A 27,290-nucleotide genomic window follows, 5' to 3' on the forward strand; every position below is an offset into this window, starting at 1 on the left:
TCACACACTCCCGTCACACACTCCTGTCACTCGCTCCCGTCACACACTCCAGTCACACACTCCCGTCACACACTCCCGTCACACACTCCCGTCACACGCTCCCGTCACACACTCCCGTCACACACTCCCGTCACACGCTCCCGTCACACACTCCCGTCACACACTCCCGTCACACACTCCTGTCACACGCTCCCGTCACACACTCCCATCACACACTCCCGTCACACACTCCTGTCAGACACTCCCATCACACACTCCCGTCACACACTCCTGTCAGACACTCCCATCACACACTCCCGTCACACACTCCTGTCAGACACTCCCGTCACTCGCTCCCGTCACTCGCTCCCGTCACACACTCCCGTCACTCGCACCCATCACACCCTCCCGTCACACACTCCCGTCAGACACTCTCGTCACACACTCCTGTCAGACACTCCCATCACACACTCCCGTCACACACTCCTGTCCGACACTACTGTCACTCGCTCCCGTCACTCGCTCCCGTCACATACTCCCGTCACTCGCTCCCGTCACATACTCCCGTCACACACTCCCGTCACTCGCACCCATCACACCCTCCCGTCACACACTCCCGTCAGACACTCCCGTCACATACTCCCGTCACACACTCCCATCACACGCTCCCATCACACCCTCCCGTCACACACTCCCGTCAGACACTCTCGTCACACACTCCTGTCAGACACTCCCGTCACACACTCCCGTCAGACACTCCCGTCACACACTCCTGTCAGACACTCCCGTCACACGCTCCTGTCAGACACTCCCGTCACACACTCCTGTCAGACACTCCCATCACACACTCCCGTCACACACTCCTGTCAGACACTCCCGTCACTCGCTCCCGTCACACGCTCCCGTCACACAGTCCCTTCACACACTCCTGTCACACACTCCCGTCACACACTCCTGTCAGACACTCCCGTCACACACTCCCGTCACACACTCCTGTCAGACACTCCCGTCACACACTCCCGTCACACACTCCTGTCCGACACTACTGTCACTCGCTCCCGTCACTCGCTCCCGTCACATACTCCCGTCACTCGCTCCCGTCACATACTCCAGTCACTCGCTCCCGTCACATACTCCCGTCACTCGCTCCCGTCACATACTCCCGTCACTCGCTCCCGTCACATACTCCAGTCACACACTCCCATCACACGCTCCCGTCACTCGCTCCCATCACACACTCCCGTCACACACTCCCGTCAGACACTCCCGTCACACACTCCCGTCAGACACTCTCGTCACACACTCCCGTCAGACACTCCCGTCACACACTCCCGTCAGACACTCCCGTCAGACACTCCCGTCACACACTCCCGTCACACACTCCCGTCAGACACTCCCGTCACACACTCCCGTCAGACACTCTCGTCACACACTCCCGTCAGACACTCTCGTCACACACTCCCGTCAGACACTCCCGTCACACACTCCCGTCAGACACTCTCGTCACACACTCCCGTCAGACACTCCCGTCACACACTCCCGTCAGACACTCTCGTCACACACTCCTGTCAGACACTCTCGTCACACACTCCCGTCAGACACTCCCGTCACACACTCCCGTCACACACTCCCATCACACCCTCCCGTCACACACTCCCGTCAGACACTCCCGTCACACACTCCCGTCAGACACTCTCGTCACACACTCCCGTCAGACACTCTCGTCACACACTCCCGTCAGACACTCCCGTCACACACTCCCGTCAGACACTCTCGTCACACACTCCCGTCAGACACTCCCGTCAGACACTCTCGTCACACACTCCCGTCAGACACTCCCGTCACACACTCCCGTCACACACTCCCATCACACCCTCCCGTCACACACTCCCGTCAGACACTCCCGTCACACACTCCCGTCAGACACTCTCGTCACACACTCCTGTCAGACACTCTCGTCACACACTCCCGTCAGACACTCCCGTCACACACTCCCGTCACACACTCCCGTCAGACACTCTCGTCACACACTCCTGTCAGACACTCCCGTCACACACTCCCGTCACACACTCCTGTCAGACACTCCCGTCACACACTCCCGTCACACACTCCTGTCCGACACTACTGTCACTCGCTCCCGTCACTCGCTCCCGTCACATACTCCCGTCACTCGCTCCCGTCACATACTCCAGTCACTCGCTCCCGTCACATACTCCCGTCACTCGCTCCCGTCACATACTCCCGTCACACACTCCCATCACACGCTCCCGTCACTCGCTCCCATCACACACTCCCGTCACACACTCCCGTCAGACACTCCCGTCACACACTCCCGTCAGACACTCTCGTCACACACTCCCGTCAGACACTCCCGTCACACACTCCCGTCAGACACTCCCGTCACACACTCCCGTCACACACTCCCGTCAGACACTCCCGTCACACACTCCCGTCAGACACTCTCGTCACACACTCCCGTCAGACACTCTCGTCACACACTCCCGTCAGACACTCCCGTCACACACTCCCGTCAGACACTCTCGTCACACACTCCCGTCAGACACTCCCGTCACACACTCCCGTCAGACACTCTCGTCACACACTCCTGTCAGACACTCTCGTCACACACTCCCGTCAGACACTCCCGTCACACACTCCCGTCACACACTCCCATCACACCCTCCCGTCACACACTCCCGTCAGACACTCCCGTCACACACTCCCGTCAGACACTCTCGTCACACACTCCCGTCAGACACTCTCGTCACACACTCCCGTCAGACACTCCCGTCACACACTCCCGTCAGACACTCTCGTCACACACTCCCGTCAGACACTCCCGTCAGACACTCTCGTCACACACTCCCGTCAGACACTCCCGTCACACACTCCCGTCACACACTCCCATCACACCCTCCCGTCACACACTCCCGTCAGACACTCCCGTCACACACTCCCGTCAGACACTCTCGTCACACACTCCTGTCAGACACTCTCGTCACACACTCCCGTCAGACACTCCCGTCACACACTCCCGTCACACACTCCCGTCAGACACTCTCGTCACACACTCCCGTCAGACACTCCCGTCACACACTCCCGTCAGACACTCTCGTCACACACTCCCGTCAGACACTCTCGTCACACACTCCCGTCAGACACTCCCGTCACACACTCCCGTCAGACACTCTCGTCACACACTCCCGTCAGACACTCCCGTCACACACTCCCGTCAGACACTCTCGTCACACACTCCCGTCAGACACTCCCGTCACACACTCCCGTCAGACACTCCCGTCACACACTCCCGTCAGACACTCTCGTCACACACTCCCGTCAGACACTCCCGTCACACACTCCCGTCAGACACTCCCGTCACACACTCCCGTCAGACACTCTCGTCACACACTCCCGTCAGACACTCCCGTCACACACTCCCGTCAGACACTCCCGTCACACACTCCTGTCCGACACTACTGTCACTCGCTCCCGTCACTCGCTCCCGTCACATACTCCCGTCAGACACTCCCGTCACACACTCCCGTCAGACACTCTCGTCACACACTCCTGTCAGACACTCCCATCACACACTCCCGTCACACACTCCTGTCCGACACTACTGTCACTCGCTCCCGTCACACACTCCTGTCAGACACTCCTGTCCGACACTACTGTCACACGCTCCCGTCACATACTCCCGTCACTCGCTCCCGTCACATACTCCCGTCACTCGCACCCGTCACACACTCCCGTCACACACTCCCGTCACACACTCCCAAATACTTCACAAATGTCTCATCACCATTCTGTTTGTGTGTAAAGTTCATCCGTTATTAAACAACTTCAGTTTTAACTGCTCTATAAAGACAATAGTGTCATTATTCAGAACAATTCAGTTCAAGTTTTGTTCTCATCTGATTGCATCAGTGCAGTCAGATCATTAATACTGTATGACTGAATATGAAGTATGATAGTACAGTACCAATGATCTCTTTGTGAAGCCAGAGACATTTTAATGGGTGATGATCTAATATCATCATGTCACACAGACGAGTTAGTGTAAAGTGTGTGTGTGTTGCTCCTCTAGCGTGAGTGTTGTTCACTCCAGTGAGAGTCGCCGTGTCTCTGTCATCTGTGAGTATGTGTGTGTATGTGTGGGTGGGTGTGTGTTTGTGTGTGAGTGTGTGAGAGTCGCCGTGTCTCTGTCATCTGTGCAGAGATTCTCATGTCAAGGCTCTCGTCACACTCCACTAATCACTGCGATGGACGATCTGTAACAGTGAAGTTATTTAATCCATAGACGTGTGAACATGTCGGCCGTTTGTTTGGCTCTCCTTAATTATCCAGCGTTAATTTCACACTCATTACTCTGCCTCTGCTGACAAGAATGTGAGTCTCTTAGAGTCTGAACAGAAAAACTCTCACCTGCTTGCCTGATTATTTATAAAAGCCATATTATACCTTTCTCAAAGTCTTGATGTTGTTTCAGGCTCTACTAGAACAGGTTTTCCTGCTTGAATGTTGATTATTTTCCATTGTTGCGGCTCCTCTCTTCCCAGTCTGTCAGTAACGCTCTGTTTACTTCCTGTCTCTATGAAGCCCCTCCTTCTGAAAAGCACACTGTGCTCTGATTGGTCGGCTGGAGCAGTGTGTTGTGATTGGTCGAGTGCTTTGATTGTGTTTGGGAAATGACGTTCAGACGTTTAAATTATATTGTTGTGGATAATTAAGGGCGTGGCCACTTGAGTGACAGGTGGATTGCCGCTGCTGTCACTACTAGCCGTTTGTCTGCTAGCGTTAGCGTCACGTCACCTCAGCTAATCCGCCTCGCTGTCCATTTTCAGTTATCTGGGAGTGTCTCTTGTCGCGGCCAAGATGGCAACGGCCGGCTCTTCAGAAACAACGGGTGATGTCATGGACACTGACATATTTTTCCATATTTTTATACAGTCTATGGTTTCAACACACTACTAACTAACTTAACCAGGCCCCGCCCCTTTATTCTGAGTATGAATTATTCAAATGAGGAATATTGTAACGTGTTTGTTCCCAGAAGAAACTCAAGACTACAATGGAGGTGTTTCAGGGAGTTCAGAAACACTGACACTGATATAGAGAAGAACTGGAGCTTTTTCATGATCAAACAGCAACACTGATGATCATGAAATAAAGCATATTAAGTTCTCTTTAACTGTGTGTTTCTGCATGAGAGTGTACAGAAAGTCTCGCTGCTGAATATTTAGTAAGTACTGCAGATACTCTCTATGTGTGAAACACTGGGATGATCTTCTGCGATTGTTATAATGCATGCATGAGATGTTGTATCCCACAATGCAGTGCACTCAGCTTGGCTTTTAAGCATTTCTCGACCAGTGTTTAGTTTCTCTGATAAGCATTAACATGATTTTCTGTAAAGCTGTTTTGAAGCTCTACTCAGTCACATGTGCAGGTTCTCCTGGCGCTCATGTTCTCCACGTCAGTGTTTTAGGCCAGATTTATTCCTGCCGCCTCCCGGGAGCAGAAAAACGCCCATTCTTGTTTTCCATGCAGGAACATGTTCATTAGTCTTTGTATTGTATGGTGCAGTTTTGTTTTTGCAAAATCATAAATCTTTATACAATTAGAGAAGATCCACTTGGCTGTGCAAGTTTTCCTCAAGATTAATATGAGCAGCTCTACGACGCAGCACAAAATAAAGGACGGCTCCTGACTAAATAAATTACAGCCAAATGTCGTTCATCTTCAGAATCGATCAAACTCTGGAGGTTTATTGTTCTGGTGTGCGTTTTAGACAGAAAGGAAGCGTTCGCTCTGACGATCCTCAACACAGACACAATATGTGTGAGTGTGTGTGAGAGTATGTGTGAGTGTGTGTGTGTGTTACGTGCTTGAAGATGTTAATGGGATGATTGCGCAACATTTAAGTGAGATACAACTGTTGCCATGGGTGCAAGTAGCAGAAGGGCAATTCCACGCAAAAATGTCACATCCATAACGCTAACTAAATACCATTGCATTGTGTTGGTGTTATGGATGTGACAGTTTTGCGCGGAATTGCCCAGAAACAACCAAGAAGCAGAAAAATTAACATTAAGTATGTTTTAATTGAAAAGGTGCAATAAGTTTACAAAACAGTTCATAAATATAAAAGAAAGACAAGTAAACAGAAATCCAAGAAAACAAGAGCGTCGACCAAATCAATGAGATAATCAAAATAGAATAACTATTTAACCCAAACCTCTAAAACAACCTACCAAAAGAAAAATGCAGAAACAAACCCGATATCTTCAGCGTATACGACGCCTTAAATAAACTATGCTGGCTAAAACAGAAAAGATACAGTATATGGCAAACACTCTTCAACTAACTAACAAAAACAATGCTATCTACCATTGTTTTTGAAGATGGATTTATAAAGGCCAACAATCAGTAGAATATGAGGTCAACAAACAAAAACTAAAATCAAGACAAAATGCTAAGTGATTACTACCTACAACACACTGCATTTGAATCAGATTATCCGCGTGTAACACAGGGATCAGTCACACACACACACACACACACACACATACCTGCACTTAATACAAGTTTTGAGTGATCTAGCACTGACAGTGCATTCTCTCAGAACTGTGCAATAATACATCAGCAACAACAATAAACAAACCCCAAGGTGTGTTGATTTCGAAACCACCGCATAAACAAACATTAACATGTCTTGATTATGACTCTATTGACATTTTAACTCAAAGGCAAGGGTGTTGAATGAGATCTGGTGCTGATCTATTCACTCCTTGTCAATGGGGCCTTTTAAACTGCCAGAACGTCAGCGGATTGGTCGAACGTCAGTCGTGATGTGTAACGTCGTTACGTCACATATATGATGATGGACAGCCGTATTTTCCAATGATCATAACCTATGAATAATTTGTATAAACAAATAGAAACAAAAGCACAAAAGAGAAAAAGAGAAAAACAATAGAAAATACAAAAACACACGTGGAACGTAACAGTGTGTGTGTGTTTGTTTGAGTGTGTGTGTGTGCTCTCGCAGAGTCTGACACAGTAGAGCAACGGTTCCCAAACTGTGTGTGTTAACATCCTTCTGCATTCCCCTTCTCTTCCACTGCAAGCACACCTTTTCCTTTCAGGGACAACATTTGCCCCCTTAAATATCTTTAGAAAATAAATAAAAAAAATTATGAAAAATGTTCAATAAAAGTGAAGTGATCCTTTAAAAAATGAGACTAAAACCATCAGTAGGATGAGGTTAGTTACTGTGCTATTGAGTGAGCCATCGAGTCATTTATGAATGGGTCATTGAATGCGACTCAACGCGACTCAATGCGACTCAACGCGACTAAATACGACTTAACACGACTTAACACGACTCAATGCAACTCAACGCAACACGACTCAGTGCGACTGAACGCGACTCAACGCGACTAAACACGACTTAACGCGACTCAACACGACTCAATGCGACTCAACGTGACTTAACACGACTCAACTAAACTCAACGTGACTCAACACGACTTAACGCGACTCAACACGACTAAACGTGACTCAACGCGACTTAACACGACTCAACTAGACTCAACACGACTCAACGCGACTTAACACGACTCAACTAGACTTAACACGACTCAACGCAACTCAACGCAACACGACTCAGTGCGACTGAACGCGACTCAACGCGACTAAACACGACTTAACGCGACTTAACACGACTCAACTAGACTCAACACGACTCAACGCGACTTAACACGACTCAACTAGACTCAACACGACTCAACGCGACTTAACACGACTCAACTAGACTTAACACGACTCAACGCAACTCAACGCAACACGACTCAATGCGACTCAACGTGACTTAACACGACTCAACTAAACTCAACGTGACTCAACACGACTTAACGCGACTCAACGCGACTAAACGTGACTCAACGCGACTCAACACGACTCAACGCGACTTAACACGACTCAACTAGACTCAACACAACTGAACGCGACTCAACACGACTCAACACGACTAAATGCGGCCTAAATATGACTCAACGTGACTCAACACGACTAAATACGACTCAGCGTGACTCAACACGACTAAATGCGACTCAGCGTGACTCAACACGGCTAAATGCGACTAAATACGACTAAACGTGACTCAACGCGACTGAGCGCGACTCAACACGACTCAACGCGACTTAACACGACTCAACACGACTCAACGCGACTGAACGCGACTCAACACGACTCAACGCGACTTAATACGACTCAACGCAACTTAATACGACTCAACTAGACTCAACACGACTGAACACGACTCGACTGAATGCGACTCAATGCGACTCAACGCGACTCAACACGACTAAATGCGACTAAACGTGACTAAATACGACTCAGCTAGACTCAACACGACTGAACGCGACTCAACACGACTAAACGCGGCTAAATATGACTCAACTAGACTCAACGCGACTGAACGCGACTGAACGCGACTCAACACGACTAAACGCGGCTAAATATGACTCAACTAGACTCAACGCGACTGAACGCGACTGAACGCGACTGAACGCGACTCAACGCGACTGAACGCGACTGAACGCGACTCAACACGACTGAACGCGACTGAACGCGACTCAACATGACTAAATACGACTAAACATGACTCAACTAGACTCAACACGACTGAACGCGACTCAACACGACTAAACGCGGCTAAATATGACTCAACTAGACTCAACGCGACTGAATGCGACTGAACGCGACTCAACACGACTAAACGCGGCTAAATATGACTCAACTAGACTCAACGCGACTGAACGCGACTGAACGCGACTCAACATGACTAAATACGACTAAACATGACTCAACTAGACTCAACACGACTGAACGCGACTCAACACGACTAAACGCGGCTAAATATGACTCAACTAGACTCAACGCGACTGAACGCGACTGAACGCGACTCAACACGACTAAACGCGGCTAAATATGACTCAACTAGACTCAACGCGACTGAACGCGACTGAACGCGACTCAACACGACTAAACGCGGCTAAATATGACTCAACTAGACTCAACGCGACTGAACGCGACTCAACATGACTAAATACGACTAAACATGACTCAACTAGACTCAACGCGACTGAACGCGACTGAACGCGACTCAACACGACTCAACGCGACTTAATACGACTCAACGCAACTTAATACGACTCAACTAGACTCAACACGACTGAACACGACTCGACTGAATGCGACTCAATGCGACTCAACGCGACTCAACACGACTAAATGCGACTAAACGTGACTAAATACGACTCAGCTAGACTCAACACGACTGAACGCGACTCAACACGACTAAACGCGGCTAAATATGACTCAACTAGACTCAACGCGACTGAACGCGACTGAACGCGACTCAACACGACTAAACGCGGCTAAATATGACTCAACTAGACTCAACGCGACTGAACGCGACTGAACGCGACTCAACACGACTAAACGCGGCTAAATATGACTCAACTAGACTCAACGCGACTGAACGCGACTGAACGCGACTCAACACGACTCAACGCGACTTAATACGACTCAACGCAACTTAATACGACTCAACTAGACTCAACACGACTGAACACGACTCGACTGAATGCGACTCAATGCGACTCAACGCGACTCAACACGACTAAATGCGACTAAACGTGACTAAATACGACTCAGCTAGACTCAACACGACTGAACGCGACTCAACACGACTAAACGCGGCTAAATATGACTCAACTAAACTCAACGCGACTGAACGCGACTGAACGCGACTCAACACGACTAAACGCGGCTAAATATGACTCAACTAGACTCAACGCGACTGAACGCGACTGAACGCGACTCAACACGACTAAACGCGGCTAAATATGACTCAACTAGACTCAACGCGACTGAACGCGACTGAACGCGACTCAACATGACTAAATACGACTAAACATGACTCAACTAGACTCAACACGACTGAACGCGACTCAACATGACTAAATACGACTAAATATGACTCAACTAGACTCAACGCGACTGAACGCGACTCAACACGACTAAACGCGGCTAAATATGACTCAACTAGACTCAACGCGACTGAACGCGACTGAACGCGACTCAACACGACTAAACGCGGCTAAATATGACTCAACTAGACTCAACGCGACTGAACGCGACTGAACGCGACTCAACACGACTAAACGCGGCTAAATATGACTCAACTAGACTCAACGCGACTGAACGCGACTGAACGCGACTCAACATGACTAAATACGACTAAATATGACTCAACTAGACTCAACGCGACTGAACGCGACTGAACGCGACTCAACACGACTAAACGCGGCTAAATATGACTCAACTAGACTCAACGCGACTGAACGCGACTGAACGCGACTCAACATGACTAAATACGACTAAACATGACTCAACTAGACTCAACACGACTGAACGCGACTCAACATGACTAAATACGACTAAATATGACTCAACTAGACTCAACGCGACTGAACGCGACTGAACGCGACTCAACACGACTAAACGCGGCTAAATATGACTCAACTAGACTCAACGCGACTGAACGCGACTGAACGCGACTCAACACGACTAAACGCGGCTAAATCTGACTCAACTAGACTCAACGCGACTGAACGCGACTGAACGCGACTCAACATGACTAAACATGACTCAACGCGACTGATATGTATCGATAGTAGAAACATTGATCAGCAACGCTGCTATTGGCTGATCAGCGTGGCCAAAGAGCGCGCTCAGTTTTTCTCCTCAGCAGAGCAAGAACTAATAATCGAAGTTTATTCGGAATTTTAATGTTTAACCCTAACGCCAGAGAACACCTCAAAGTCTGCAAAAGCCAGGAGAGAGGGCTGGCAAAAAGTAGCAGACAATTTAAATCTGTTAGAAGTGGCCATGTTAGATGTTTTTATCACTTATTAGCCTATATTTTTGTATTTTAATAATTGCATAATTACTTTGTGCATTGTAATGTCAGAGTCACCACGCTAGAACATGGGAACAAATAAAAGTGAAGTACAAAAATATTCTACATAATGGTAATTTTTAGTTATATTATAGTCTCTTTTATAAAAGGCACTGTTAAATAAATCGTGTTCTGTTTATAAAAGCAACCAAGAAAAAGGCTGAGAAAAAAATAGAAAAGATCTTAGTAGCCTACACTGTAAAATAATTTTGCTGCATTAAATTAAGGCCGTATAGTCATTTCAACTGTTAAATCTTGAGTAATGATGAATTGCTTTGACTTGTGAAAGTGAAAACTGATAAACTTATGTTATATTTTGCCATGAGTTATTGATCACATTTTTCCCGAGTGTAGTTCATTGTAATGACATTGAGTTTTCCTCTTTTGTGCACTTTTACACAATACACCAACACTTGTATCTGTTCCCAAGAAAGTGGAGCTGAAATATGTGCAGTAAGTGGACATTTTCTAACTTTCCAAAGGAAAGAAAGTATAAGACTTTGTAATGTCCATTTGTTTCCATTGCACTGGCCAGCGAATAAACCCTCTCAGATAACTGTCATATGGAGGAACTAGCCTACCTGCAAGTGCATAAATAACTTTACTTCATTTATACTTGTATGCTTTATGGCTGCAATATAAGTTGCAGGATTCCACATCTACAGAAAGGCCTACAGAAGAGTCTGCACAGACAGAGGAGGCATAGGCCTACAGGTGGGCAGTGGATAGACAACTTCTCCTTTTTATTTGTTGCATGAGGCATGTGTCTAATATCTCTTGTTGCAGGCACTAGACCACTGGCTTTTCTTTACAAAGAACAATTGAAATAAACCTCAAGGAACTAAGCATATTTGTCTTTTATTAAACATTTAATGAAAAGTGTTTTTTTTTTTGGCAGTGTTGTGTAATATGGCACATGCAACAATGTCCCAGGCCCTGTCAGGTGTGCAACCCTCAGACTTTTCAGACACTGAAATCTTCCCTTTAGCTAAGGTTCATTTCATTGTGTGCCCTTGTCCTGGCTAGAGCTGTATTGTAACTGGTTTGGGTCAGGGAATGGGGTCATAAAACACCTGTCTGCAGGAACATGTCATAATCACCTATGAACAAATGCAGTTCTGTTAGGATCAGCATAAGTGTGTGTAATACAGTGAGCTTGATATTTAATTGTGGAACTTTTCTTACCACTTTCAAATAATGTGCATAAATGTGAATCTCTGAAAATTCTTAAGTCATGCACAGATCCTGGCCATTTTGCTTTCACATTTGTGATATGGAAGATTTTAGTCAACTGCCTTTTTTAAATTTGATATAATATTACTAATCTGGAATATTAAGAATCACAATAGTAACTGGGCTGCACAAATTTACATTGTGAATCCCCTTTCTGTTCACATAATCCCCTTCATTGAGGCCTTGATGGCAGTCTATGGTTTAGCCTATAGTCTATGGTACCAGTCACGTTAGTGAAGCCTGAGTGACATATCTGTAATCGGCATGGTCATGATTGTATGATCTTCATAAAAAATTATGATAGCCTAAAAAAAAAAAAAAAACTGCTTTACAACATTGGGTCTTAAGTGGCTTGGAAATGCCACAAAAAAAAAAAAAAAAAAAAAACTAAACCTGTTTTTTAAACATAAAAGCGACAAAAAACGACAATCTCACGAATCACGAGAAAAATTATATATCTCAGAAAGAAAGTGCACTATCGCGCTGCGCTGGACTTCCCGTATCAGCTCCGCTTATGAAGCCGGGATCTAATCCTGTTAACATGAAATAAGCTGCTCCCGAGCCGGTTTAAGTTTGCGCACATGTTGCTATGACAGCAAGTCCATGATGAGCTTCGAAGAACCAAACAATCCAAGATCATGCCAAATCGCCAACAATCAAATCCAGCTAAGTGAGTTAGCGACGTACGAAGAACGGACCCCTGGATTTTATTTGATGTTTATGTTTTATTTGATGTGACAGCAATCGTCCGTGAGGGGCTGCTGTCTTTTATTTTCGTTTAGTATTTGTTTTATTTTTGATATTAAAATCTGTTGAATGTTCGCCGGTTTCCGCCTCCTTCTTCCCACAATGACGAACTTCATTACATATACTGTATATAGGGTATATGTATATATATCTGTATGTATCCATATAACCAACTTTCCACTCTCCTATTTCCACCTCTGCCTCCAAAGCAGCGAAGAGAGCGAACAAAGCCTGCAAGGCCCCAAACTCACGTCTCTCAACATCACCCATCCTCCTCCTGCACCATCCCAGCCCTGTGTGTGTGTGTGTGTGTGTGTGTGTGTGTGTGCGGTTATGAGTCTATTCTTGTTGGGCTTGGAGAAACATGTATTTTCTTGTCAGTCCTGCTTCAACTACAATTCCAATTTCATGCATGTTAGAGAGAAAGACAGAGCCGCACTGAGGAGAGAGAGTGTGTGTGTTTTTAAAAAGGCAACAGTGATTGGTTAAGGAGAACACAAAGAGAGAGAGAGAGAGAGAGAGAGAGAATGGAGTGTAGAGCCACTGCTGTGAGGAACAGACTCAATCTGCCACCTAGTGAACATCATTTATCAGACACTGACGACTGTCCATTTACTAACCCACAGTCGAGGACTTGAGGTCTTCATCTCGTCTATCTACTAACCTACGGTCTTCATCTCGTCCTGAACAGCTCTGAGCTCTCGTTCTGCCGGATGCTTTAATGGCCTTGCATTCAACGGTTACTTTTTCCCCAGCAGTCATATTATATGATGTCAGTCCAGGCTGTAATGAATTTCGTATTCTGTGGTCATTTCCACTGTACCTTTAACACAAAGAGCTCTGTGCACATTGTGATCAGTATAAATGTTGTAGGCGTGTAACCTGATTTGCATAATTCCTTTATTGAACTGAACTCCTCAGAGCGGTGGGGGACAGACCTGGGCGGAGTTTGAGACTGAAGGGGTGGAGTTTGGGGTCGAAGGGGCGGAGTTTGAGCTTGAATGGGGCGGAGTTTGTGATTGAAGGGGCGGGGTTTGATGATAGCGACTGAACGAGTGAATGTTCACAGACTGAATAAAAGACTCTCTATCTGATTTATTGCAGGTTTGCTTTGCTGAAGCTGCAGCTCTGAGTTTGTTTCAGTCTTGATCTCAGACTCAATAAATCAAGAAAATGACAAAGAGCATCATTAAATGGCGCATGGGTTTGATGAATATATGGGATTGTGTGCGCATTGATCAGACAAGTGTTGGTGTAATGGATGAGAGTGTCTGCGGCCTGTAACAAATGATGTGTGTGTGATATTTTCACATGCGTTTGACTTTATTGATGCTCTGCAACATCCTCATTAAACACAGAGTTTATTATGAGCGTACGTCACGAGGTCAGGCGGACTGAAGAGACCTGTATCTGAACACAAATCTTCCAGCATCCCTCAGCTCATGTTGTTCTGCTCTGGTTTTTCTCTTTCAGTTCCTGCGATCATCTATAAAGTGTCGGAGGACATCACTGTGAACGAGGGCAGTAACGTGACGTTGACGTGTTTGGCCAATGGGAGGCCAGATCCCTCCATCACCTGGAGACTGCTCAACCCGTCAGGTGAGAGATAGCCAATCAGCTGCTGGCAATCCTCTGGTCGTCAGGTCAGTCTTCACTATAGGCTGCAGGACTCTTGAACACCAGACAGAAAGAAGATATAGAAACCACTCATAATACCCCAGCAACCGTCAGTCTAGAGTGATTGTTGGTTCGAGTGTCCGCATGTCGTTCAGACTCACAGAAGAACTCCATCGCTCTGACTGGATCCTGTCAGCATGTTCTTTCTGTCAGACAGGAGTGTCAGCGAGAGAAACGTGTGTGTGTGAATCATGTGGAGCAGCTTTTTGATTAGCGTGTGTGTGTGTGTGTGTGTGTGTGTGGTTGATCAGTGGTTTCATGTTCACAGTGTATCTGTTGTCCTGAAGATCTTTCTCATCGACTGCAGCAGACGCGCTGGGAGCCACATTTACTGAAAAGAGCTGAATGCTGTTTAAAGTATTGACCAGCGGTGTGTGTGTGTGTGTGTGTGTGTGAGAGAGAGTGTATGTGTGTGTGTGTGTGTGTGTGTGTATGGCACTGGATCGATGCTTTCTACATCAAGTCACTAAAGGTCAGAGACGAAGGCTTTTTACCAGCTGGAACATTAATCAAGTGTTATCAGTGTAACATTAAACCAGTTCTGAGCCTTAAACCAGCTCTAAACCAGCTCTTCACATTAACCGACTCGTGTGTCATGTGTCTGTAATCGAGTCACTTCTGCTGTGAGTCTCAAACATTGAAAATGTCTTTGAAACAGGTCAGATGAGATGAGCTCGATTAGTGATTTAGATTCAGATTCATCTTAAATAACACATTTATACTGAAGGATTCACGTAAATCATTGAACAGAAACACAAGCTTCACATTTCTGCTGTTCGGTGACTCACACACAAACTTTTTAATAAAAAAAAATCGTTTAGTATGTTTATTTTGCAGTTTGAATTACAAGGACATTGGAATGCCCTCATAATGTAGGGGGTGTGGCCTGAAACCTGAATACACACTACAATATAAGGACTTTGCATCCTCATAATGTAGGTCAAAACAGTGTGCGCACACACACACACACACACATACTCACAAACACTCACTCACTCACTCACACACACAGACACACATTCTCACACATACACACACACTCACAGTAGATGCGTGTGTCACTGCACGTGTGATTATTGTGTTTTTTACACAAACGGGGAGTTTGTTACAGTTGTTATCTTTGAACTGAAACTGATTTTCTGTGTGTCAGAGATCATCAATCTTCTAGACGACACCGATCATCCTCATGTGAGGGACCACCGTTATTACAGGGCTTCGATCTTTTATAAACACCCAATTTATATACTGAAAAATGTATATTATAAATCTAAAATTAGTTTAAATTAAGTTACATAATTATTTTCTACTATAGTGATGCTCCAGTGTGTGTGTGTGTGTGTGTGAAAACATTTAGTGTATTTATTGTGTCTGTGATCTTTCAGTTCTGCTGAACTTTGCCAATTTCATGGTTTTACATAAATTAGTATTCACTAAATAAATGCATTGTACCTCACTGTGGTAAATGATGCTCATTTATAAAACATGAGTATGCAAAAATGAGCACCCCCTCTGCTCCCTCGTGCTCTGAAACGCTTTTCAACTTCCTGATGAAAAGCTGACCAGATTAGTGTGTGTGTGTGTATGTGTGTGTGTGTGTGTGTGTGTGTGTGTGAGTGTGTGTGTGAGCAATGTTTTTCTCAGCTAGGTTGTTGATGTTGCAGGATTATTATTCCTCACTCACTCACTGATGTTGTGTTAGTGCTGTGATCTGGAAGAGCCTCACATGCTCCCTCTGCTGGACAAGCCAAACTATGACGATGACGTGTGTGTGTGTGTGTGTTCCCCAGCCGAGGCTCTGGACGTGGGCGAGTATCTGGAGATCTCTGGGATCGTTCGCTCTCAGGCTGGACGTTACGAGTGTAAAGCAAGCAATGATGTGTCCACACCCGATGTCAAATACGTCAATGTGGTGGTCAATTGTAAGTAGATGTCCATAAGATCAGATTGTTGTGTGACACACTTGTGTGTTTGTGAGAACAGACATCACACATCAGGTGTGTGTCCACAGACCCGCCATATATAAAGGAGGTGCGCAGCTCTGAGACGCCAGTGGGACAGGCAGGAGTTCTGCACTGCGAGGCGTCTGCGGTTCCTCAGCCAGAGTTCGAGTGGTTCAGAGAGGAGCGCAGGTCAGTCAACCCTAACCCTAACCCTAACTAACCCTAACCCTAACCCTGTAACCCAGCCAGTGAGGTTTGGTTCCCAGAACCTTCCCAAAACAACCATCGTATGGGTTACTTTAAAAAAAAAAAAAAAAAAAGTAAAATAACTTGGATGACCCCAATATTAAATATGTTAAATGAATGAAATGGACACTAAATAGAATAAAGTATTATTATAAAACATTGTACACTAATCTACACTATTTTAATGTTGCTGTGGGACAATGTGAGAGACACCTATTAAATTCAATGTATTATTGTAAATATTATCATTACTATAGTGTAACAAAACAACACAATAGATGTTAGACAATAATAGACAATATTTATTGCACAGACCACAACTGGCCAACAAATAATTATAAAAATAAATAGTGCTTCTTCAGAAATGTACCAAAAATGAATAAATAATAATAACAAATATTCATACACTCTTTGTGTTTTATTTTATAAGACGTTCCCAAAACGTTCCCTGTTATTTTTAGGTTTTATTTTTATAACCTTAACAGAACCTTCCCAGAACGTTCCTTGCAGGTTATTTTTAGATTTTTTTTTTTTATAACCATGTAAAAATAATTAAAACGTTGCAGATGATACCAATAGGCTTCAGAGATTATTCTAATGCTGAAATGTGTCATTTATTTATTTATTTTTTGAGTGTCACTCGCGCTCAGACACACTCGGTCTCTCCCGCACTGTCGAGCGCTCTCTCGGACACACTCGGTCTCTCCCGCACTGTCGAGCGCTCTCTCGGACACACTCGGTCTCTCGCGCACTGTCGAGCGCTCTCTCGGACACACTCGGTCTCTCGCGCACTGTCGAGCGCTCTCTCGGACACACTCGGTCTCTCGCGTGCACTGTCGAGCTCTCTCGGACACACTCGGTCTCTCGCGCACTGTCGAGCGCTCTCTCGGACACACTCGGTCTCTCTCGTGCACTGTCGAGCGCTCTCTCGGACACACTCGGTCTCTCTCGCACTGTCGAGCGCTCTCTCGGACACACTCGGTCTCTCGCGTGCACTGTCGAGCTCTCTCGGACACACTCGGTCTCTCGCGTGCACTGTCGAGCGCTCTCTCGGACACACTCGGTCTCTCGCGTGCACTGTCGAGCTCTCTCGGACACACTCGGTCTCTCGCGTGCACTGTTGAGCGCTCTCTCGGACACACTCGGTCACTCGCGTGCACTGTCGAGCGCTCTCTCGGACACACTCGGTCTCTCTCGCGCACTGTCGAGCGCTCTCTCGGACACACTCGGTCTCTCGCGCACTGTCGAGCGCTCTCTCGGACACACTCGGTCTCTCGCGTGCACTGTCGAGCTCTCTCGGACACACTCGGTCTCTCGCGCACTGTCGAGCGCTCTCTCGGACACACTCGGTCTCTCGTGCACTGTCGAGCTCTCTCGGACACACTCGGCCTCTCGTGCACTGTCGAGCGCTCTCTCGGACACACTCGGTCTCTCGCGCACTGTCGAGCGCTCTCTCGGACACACTCGGTCTCTCTCGCGCACTGTCGAGCGCTCTCTCGGACACACTCGGTCTCTCGCGTGCACTGTCGAGCTCTCTCTCGGACACACTCGGTCTCTCTCGCGTGCACTGTCGAGCGCTCTCTCGGACACACTCGGTCTCTCTCGCGTGCACTGTCGAGCGCTCTCTCGGACACACTCGGTCTCTCTCGTGCACTGTCGAGCGCTCTCTCGGACACACTCGGTCTCTCTCGCGTGCACTGTCGAGCGCTCTCTCGGACACACTCGGTCTCTCGTGCACTGTCGAGCGCTCTCTCGGACACACTCGGTCTCTCTCGCGTGCACTGTCGAGCTCTCTCGGACACACTCGGTCTCTCTCGTGCACTGTCGAGCGCTCTCTCGGACACACTCGGTCTCTCGCGCACTGTCGAGCGCTCTCTCGGACACACTCGGTCTCTCTCGCGCACTGTCGAGCGCTCTCTCGGACACACTCGGTCTCTCTCGGGCACTGTCGAGCGCTCTCTCGGACACACTCGGTCTCTCGCGTGCACTGTCGAGCGCTCTCTCGGACACACTCGGTCTCTCGTGCACTGTCGAGCGCTCTCTCGGACACACTCGGTCTCTCTCGCGCACTGTCGAGCGCTCTCTCGGACACACTCGGTCTCTCGCGTGCACTGTCGAGCGCTCTCTCGGACTCACTCGGTCTCTCGTGCACTGTCGAGCGCTCTCTCGGACACACTCGGTCTCTCTCGTGCACTGTCGAGCGCTCTCTCGGACACACTCGGTCTCTCTCGCGCACTGTCGAGCGCTCTCTCGGACACACTCGGTCTCTCTCGTGCACTGTCGAGCGCTCTCTCGGACACACTCGGTCTCTCGCGTGCACTGTCGAGCGCTCTCTCGGACACACTCGGTCTCTCTCGCGCACTGTCGAGCTCTCTCGGACACACTCGGTCTCTCGCGCACTGTCGAGCGCTCTCTCGGACACACTCGGTCTCTCTCGTGCACTGTCGAGCGCTCTCTCGGACTCACTCTGTCTCTCGTGCACTGTCGAGCGCTCTCTCGGACACACTCGGTCTCTCGCGCACTGTCGAGCGCTCTCTCGGACACACTCGGTCTCTCGCGCACTGTCGAGCGCTCTCTCGGACACACTCGGTCTCTCGCGCACTGTCGAGCGCTCTCTCGGACACACTCGGTCTCTCGTGCACTGTCGAGCTCTCTCGGACACACTCGGTCTCTCGCGTGCACTGTCGAGCGCTCTCTCGGACACACTCGGCCTCTCGTGCACTGTCGAGCTCTCTCGGACACACTCGGTCTCTCGCGTGCACTGTCGAGCGCTCTCTCGGACACACTCGGCCTCTCGTGCACTGTCGAGCTCTCTCGGACACACTCGGTCTCTCGCGTGCACTGTCGAGCGCTCTCTCGGACACACTCGGTCTCTCGTGCACTGTCGAGCTCTCTCGGACACACTCGGTCTCTCGCGTGCACTGTCGAGCGCTCTCTCGGACACACTCGGTCTCTCGTGCACTGTCGAGCTCTCTCGGACACACTCGGTCTCTCGCGCACTGTCGAGCGCTCTCTCGGACACACTCGGTCTCTCGCGCACTGTCGAGCGCTCTCTCGGACACACTCGGTCTCTCGCGTGCACTGTCGAGCGCTCTCTCGGACACACTCGGCCTCTCGTGCACTGTCGAGCTCTCTCGGACACACTCGGTCTCTCGCGTGCACTGTCGAGCGCTCTCTCGGACACACTCGGCCTCTCGTGCACTGTCGAGCTCTCTCGGACACACTCGGTCTCTCGCGTGCACTGTCGAGCGCTCTCTCGGACACACTCGGTCTCTCGTGCACTGTCGAGCTCTCTCGGACACACTCGGTCTCTCGCGCACTGTCGAGCGCTCTCTCGGACACACTCGGTCTCTCGCGCACTGTCGAGCGCTCTCTCGGACTCACTCGGTCTCTCGCGTGCACTGTCGAGCGCTCTCTCGGACACACTCGGTCTCTCTCGCGCACTGTCGAGCGCTCTCTCGGACACACTCGGTCTCTCGCGCACTGTCGAGCGCTCTCTCGGACACACTCGGTCTCTCGCGCACTGTCGAGCGCTCTCTCGGACACACTCGGTCTCTCGCGCACTGTCGAGCGCTCTCTCGGACACACTCGGTCTCTCGCGTGCACTGTCGAGCGCTCTCTCGGACACACTCGGTCTCTCGTGCACTGTCGAGCTCTCTCGGACACACTCGGTCTCTCGCGCACTGTCGAGCGCTCTCGGACACACTCGGTCTCTCGCGTGCACTGTCGAGCGCTCTCTCGGACTCACTCGGTCTCTCGCGCACTGTCGAGCGCTCTCGGACACACTCGGTCTCTCGCGTGCACTGTCGAGCTCTCTCTCGGACTCACTCGGTCTCTCGTGCACTGTCGAGCTCTCTCGGACACACTCGGTCTCTCGCGTGCACTGTCGAGCACTCTCTCGGACTCACTCGGTCTCTCGCGCACTGTCGAGCGCTCTCGGACACACTCGGTCTCTCGCGTGCACTGTCGAGCTCTCTCTCGGACTCACTCGGTCTCTCGTGCACTGTCGAGCTCTCTCGGACACACTCGGTCTCTCGCGTGCACTGTCGAGCGCTCTCTCGGACACACTCGGCCTCTCGCGCACTGTCGAGCTCTCTCGGACACACTCGGTCTCTCGCGCACTGTCGAGCGCTCTCTCGGACACTCTCGGTCTCTCTCGCGCACTGTCGAGCGCTCTCTCGGACACACTCGGTCTCTCGTGCACTGTCGAGCGCTCTCGGACACACTCGGTCTCTCTCGCGCACTGTCGAGCGCTCTCTCGGACACACTCGGTCTCTCGCGTGCACTGTCGAGCGCTCTCTCGGACACACTCGGCCTCTCTCGCGCACTGTCGAGCGCTCTCTCGGACACACTCGGTCTCTCTCGCGCACTGTCGAGCGCTCTCTCGGACACACTCGGTCTCTCGCGCGCACTGTCGAGCGCTCTCGGACACACTCGGTCTCTCGCGCACTGTCGAGCGCTCTCTCGGACACACTCGGTCTCTCTCGCACTGTCGAGCGCTCTCTCGGACACACTCGGTCTCTCTCGCGCACTGTCGAGCTCTCTCGGACACACTCGGTCTCTCGCGCACTGTCGAGCGCTCTCTCGGACACACTCGGTCTCTCGCGTGCACTGTCGAGCGCTCTCTCGGACACACTCGGTCTCTCTCGTGCACTGTCGAGCGCTCTCTCGGACAAACTCGGTCTCGCGTGCACTGTCGAGCTCTCTCGGACACACTCGGTCTCTCGCGTGCACTGTCGAGCGCTCTCTCGGACACACTCGGTCTCTCGCGCACTGTCGAGCGCTCTCTCGGACACACTCGGTCTCTCGCGCACTGTCGAGCGCTCTCTCGGACACACTCGGTCTCTCGCGCACTGTCGAGCGCTCTCTCGGACACACTCGGTCTCTCGCGTGCACTGTCGAGCGCTCTCTCGGACACACTCGGTCTCTCTCGCGCACTGTCGAGCTCTCTCGGACACACTCGGTCTCTCGCGCACTGTCGAGCGCTCTCTCGGACACACTCGGTCTCTCGCGCACTGTCGAGCGCTCTCTCGGACACACTCGGTCTCTCGCGCACTGTCGAGCGCTCTCTCGGACACACTCGGTCTCTCGCGCACTGTCGAGCGCTCTCTCGGACACACTCGGTCACTCGCGTGCACTGTCGAGCGCTCTCTCGGATACACTCGGTCTCTCGCGTGCACTGTCGAGCGCTCTCTCGGACACACTCGGTCTCTCGCGCACTGTCGAGCGCTCTCGGACACACTCGGTCTCTCGTGCACTGTCGAGCGCTCTCTCGGACACACTCGGTCTCTCGCGCACTGTCGAGCGCTCTCTCGGACACACTCGGTCACTCGCGTGCACTGTCGAGCGCTCTCTCGGACACACTCGGTCTCTCTCGTGCACTGTCGAGCGCTCTCTCGGACACACTCGGTCTCTCGCGCACTGTCGAGCGCTCTCTCAGGACACACTCGGTCTCTCTCGTGCACTGTTGAGCGCTCTCTCGGACACACTCGGTCTCTCTCGTGCACTGTCGAGCGCTCTCTCGGACACACTCGGTCTCTCTCGCGCACTGTCGAGCGCTCTCTCGGACACACTCGGTCTCTCTCGCGCACTGTCGAGCGCTCTCTCGGACACACTCGGTCTCTCGCGCACTGTCGAGCGCTCTCTCGGACACACTCGGTCTCTCGCGCACTGTCGAGCGCTCTCTCGGACACACTCGGTCTCTCGCGCACTGTCGAGCGCTCTCTCGGACACACTCGGTCTCTCTCGTGCACTGTTGAGCGCTCTCTCGGACACACTCGGTCTCGCGTGCACTGTCGAGCTCTCTCGGACACACTCGGTCTCTCGCGTGCACTGTCGAGCGCTCTCTCGGACACACTCGGTCTCTCTCGTGCACTGTTGAGCGCTCTCTCGGACACACTCGGTCTCTCGCGCACTGTCGAGCACTCTCGGACACACTCGGTCTCTCTCGCGCACTGTCGAGCGCTCTCTCGGACACACTCGGTCTCTCTCGCGCACTGTCGAGCGCTCTCTCGGACACACTCGGTCTCTCTCGTGCACTGTCGAGCGCTCTCTCGGACACACTCGGTCTCTCGCGCACTGTCGAGCGCTCTCTCGGACACACTCGGTCTCTCGCGCACTGTCGAGCTCTCTCGGACACACTCGGTCTCTCGCGCACTGTCGAGCTCTCTCGGATACACTCGGTCTCTCGCGCACTGTCGAGCGCTCTCTCGGACACACTCGGTCTCTCGCGCACTGTCGAGCTCTCTCGGACTCACTCGGTCTCTCGCGTGCACTGTCGAGCGCTCTCTCGGACACACTCGGTCTCTCTCGCGCACTGTCGAGCGCTCTCTCGGACACACTCGGTCTCTCTCGTGCACTGTTGAGCGCTCTCTCGGACACACTCGGTCTCTCGCGCACTGTCGAGCGCTCTCTCGGACACACTCGGCCTCACTCGTGCACTGTTGAGCGCTCTCTCGGACACACTCGGTCTCTCGCGCACTGTCGAGCTCTCTCGGATACACTCGGTCTCTCGCGCACTGTCGAGCTCTCTCGGACACACTCGGTCTCTCGCGCACTGTCGAGCTCTCTCGGACTCACTCGGTCTCTCGCGTGCACTGTCGAGCGCTCTCTCGGACACACTCGGTCTCTCTCGCGCACTGTCGAGCGCTCTCTCGGACACACTCGGTCTCTCTCGTGCACTGTTGAGCGCTCTCTCGGACACACTCGGTCTCTCGCGCACTGTCGAGCGCTCTCTCGGACACACTCGGCCTCACTCGTGCACTGTTGAGCGCTCTCTCGGACACACTCGGTCTCTCGCGCACTGTCGAGCTCTCTCGGATACACTCGGTCTCTCGCGCACTGTCGAGCGCTCTCTCGGACACACTCGGTCTCTCGCGCACTGTCGAGCTCTCTCGGACTCACTCGGTCTCTCGCGTGCACTGTCGAGCGCTCTCTCGGACACACTCGGTCTCTCTCGCGCACTGTCGAGCGCTCTCTCGGACACACTCGGTCTCTCTCGTGCACTGTTGAGCGCTCTCTCGGACACACTCGGTCTCTCGCGCACTGTCGAGCGCTCTCTCGGACACACTCGGCCTCACTCGTGCACTGTTGAGCGCTCTCTCGGACACACTCGGTCTCTCGCGCACTGTGGAGCGCTCTCTCGGACACACTCGGTCTCTCGCGTGCACTGTCGAGCGCTCTCTCGGACACACTCGGTCTCTCTCGCGCACTGTCGAGCGCTCTCTCGGACACACTCGGTCTCTCTCGTGCACTGTCGAGCTCTCTCGGACACACTCGGTCTCTCTCGTGCACTGTCGAGCTCTCTCGGACACACTCGGTCTCTCGCGCACTGTGGAGCGCTCTCTCGGACACACTCGGTCTCTCGCGTGCACTGTCGAGCGCTCTCTCGGACACACTCGGTCTCTCGCGTGCACTGTCGAGCGCTCTCTCGGACACACTCGGTCTCTCGCGTGCACTGTCGAGCGCTCTCTCGGACACACTCGGTCTCTCTCGCGCACTGTTGAGCGCTCTCTCGGACACACTCGGTCTCTCGCGCACTGTGGAGCGCTCTCTCGGACACACTCGGTCTCTCGCGTGCACTGTCGAGCGCTCTCTCGGACACACTCGGTCTCTCGCGCACTGTCGAGCTCTCTCGGATACACTCGGTCTCTCGCGCACTGTCGAGCGCTCTCTCGGACACACTCGGTCTCTCGCGCACTGTCGAGCTCTCTCGGACTCACTCGGTCTCTCGCGCACTGTCGAGCGCTCTCTCGGACACACTCGGTCTCTCTCGCGTGCACTGTCGAGCGCTCTCTCGGACACACTCGGTCTCTCGCGTGCACTGTCGAGCACTCTCTCGGACACACTCGGTCTCTCGCGTGCACTGTCGAGCGCTCTCTCGGACACACTCGGTCTCTCGCGTGCACTGTCGAGCGCTCTCTCGGACACACTCGGTCTCTCTCGCACACTGTCGAGCGCTCTCGGATACACTCGGCCTCTCGTGCACTGTCGAGCTCTCTCGGACTCACTCGGTCTCTCGCGCACTGTCGAGCTCTCTCGGACACACTCGGTCTCTCGCGCACTGTCGAGCTCTCTCGGACTCACTCGGTCTCTCGCGCACTGTCGAGCGCTCTCTCGGACACACTCGGTCTCTCTCGCGTGCACTGTCGAGCGCTCTCTCGGACACACTCGGTCTCTCGCGTGCACTGTCGAGCACTCTCTCGGACACACTCGGTCTCTCGCGTGCACTGTCGAGCGCTCTCTCGGACACACTCGGTCTCTCGCGTGCACTGTCGAGAGCTCTCTCGGACACACTCGGTCTCTCGCGTGCACTGTCGAGCGCTCTCTCGGACACACTCGGTCTCTCGCGTGCACTGTCGAGCTCTCTCTCGGACACACTCGGTGTCTCTCGCGCGCACTGTCGAGCGCTCTCTCGGACACACTCGGTGTCTCTCGCGCGCACTGTCGAGCACTCTCTCGGACACACTCGGTCTCTCGCGCACTGTCGAGCGCTCTCTCGGACACACTCGGTCTCTCTCGCACACTGTCGAGCGCTCTCGGACACACTCGGTGTCTCTCGCGCGCACTGTCGAGCGCTCTCTCGGACACACTCGGTCTCTCTCGCGCACTGTCGAGCGCTCTCTCGGACACACTCGGCCTCACTCGCACACTGTCGAGCGCTCTCTCGGACACACTCGGTCTCTCGCGCACTGTCGAGCTCTCTCGGATACACTCGGTCTCTCGCGCACTGTCGAGCTCTCTCGGATACACTCGGTCTCTCGCGCACTGTCGAGCGCTCTCTCGGACACACTCGGTCTCTCGCGTGCACTGTCGAGCGCTCTCTCGGACACACTCGGTCTCTCGCGCACTGTCGAGCGCTCTCTCGGACACACTCGGTCTCTCGCGTGCACTGTCGAGCGCTCTCGGACACACTCGGTCTCTCGCGTGCACTGTCGAGCGCTCTCTCGGACACACTCGGTCTCTCGCGCACTGTCGAGCGCTCTCTCGGACACACTCGGTCACTCGCGTGCACTGTCGAGCGCTCTCTCGGACACACTCGGTCTCTCTCGTGCACTGTCGAGCGCTCTCTCGGACACACTCGGTCTCTCGCGTGCACTGTCGAGCTCTCTCGGACACACTCGGTCTCTCTCGTGCACTGTTGAGCGCTCTCTCGGACACACTCGGTCTCGCGTGCACTGTCGAGCTCTCTCGGACACACTCGGTCTCTCGCGTGCACTGTCGAGCGCTCTCTCGGACACACTCGGTCTCTCGCGCACTGTCGAGCGCTCTCTCGGACACACTCGGTCACTCGCGTGCACTGTCGAGCGCTCTCTCGGACACACTCGGTCTCTCTCGTGCACTGTCGAGCGCTCTCTCGGACACACTCGGTCTCTCGCGCACTGTCGAGCGCTCTCTCGGACACACTCGGTCTCTCTCGTGCACTGTTGAGCGCTCTCTCGGACACACTCGGTCTCTCTCGTGCACTGTCGAGCGCTCTCTCGGACACACTCGGTCTCTCTCGCGCACTGTCGAGCGCTCTCTCGGACACACTCGGTCTCTCTCGCGCACTGTCGAGCGCTCTCTCGGACACACTCGGTCTCTCTCGTGCACTGTTGAGCGCTCTCTCGGACACACTCGGTCTCTCGCGCACTGTCGAGCACTCTCGGACACACTCGGTCTCTCTCGCGCACTGTCGAGCGCTCTCTCGGACACACTCGGTCTCTCTCGCGCACTGTCGAGCGCTCTCTCGGACACACTCGGTCTCTCTCGCGCACTGTCGAGCGCTCTCTCGGACACACTCGGTCTCTCGCGCACTGTCGAGCGCTCTCTCGGACACACTCGGTCTCTCGCGCACTGTCGAGCGCTCTCTCGGACACACTCGGTCTCTCTCGCGCACTGTCGAGCGCTCTCTCGGACACACTCGGTCTCTCGCGCACTGTCGAGCGCTCTCTCGGACACACTCGGTCTCTCGCGCACTGTCGAGCGCTCTCTCGGACACACTCGGTCTCTCGCGTGCACTGTCGAGCGCTCTCTCGGACACACTCGGTCTCTCGCGCACTGTCGAGCTCTCTCGGACACACTCGGTCTCTCTCGCGCACTGTCGAGCGCTCTCTCGGACACACTCGGTCTCTCGCGTGCACTGTCGAGCGCTCTCTCGGACACACTCGGTCTCTCTCGTGCACTGTCGAGCGCTCTCGGACACACTCGGTCTCTCGCGTGCACTGTCGAGCGCTCTCTCGGACACACTCGGTCTCTCTCGTGCACTGTCGAGCACTCTCTCGGACACACTCGGTCTCTCGCGCACTGTCGAGCTCTCTCGGACACACTCGGTCTCTCTCGTGCACTGTCGAGCGCTCTCTCGGACACACTCGGTCTCTCGCGTGCACTGTCGATCGCTCTCTCGGACACACTCGGTCTCTCTCGTGCACTGTCGAGCGCTCTCTCGGACACACTCGGTC

The 27,290-nt window shown here is 52.2% G+C and overlaps 1 protein-coding gene across 1 annotated transcript in view; it reads left to right on the forward strand.

The window, feature by feature from the left end:
- The window catches only part of lsamp (limbic system associated membrane protein), a gene marked incomplete at its 5' end in the record, with an annotated part of 57,573 nt that overhangs the window by 8,265 nt on the left and 22,018 nt on the right, over positions 1-27,290 (forward strand). Inside the window, 3 exons of the mRNA XM_079899000.1 lie at positions 14,462-14,587; positions 16,453-16,584; positions 16,674-16,794. Coding sequence (XP_079755126.1) covers positions 14,462-14,587; positions 16,453-16,584; positions 16,674-16,794 — 379 coding nt within the window. The remainder of the gene's footprint in view (positions 1-14,461; positions 14,588-16,452; positions 16,585-16,673; positions 16,795-27,290) is intronic.

This window comes from Squalius cephalus, assembly GCF_949319135.1.
Source record: "Squalius cephalus genome assembly, contig: scaffold_93, whole genome shotgun sequence".
NCBI lineage: Eukaryota > Metazoa > Chordata > Actinopteri > Cypriniformes > Leuciscidae > Squalius > Squalius cephalus.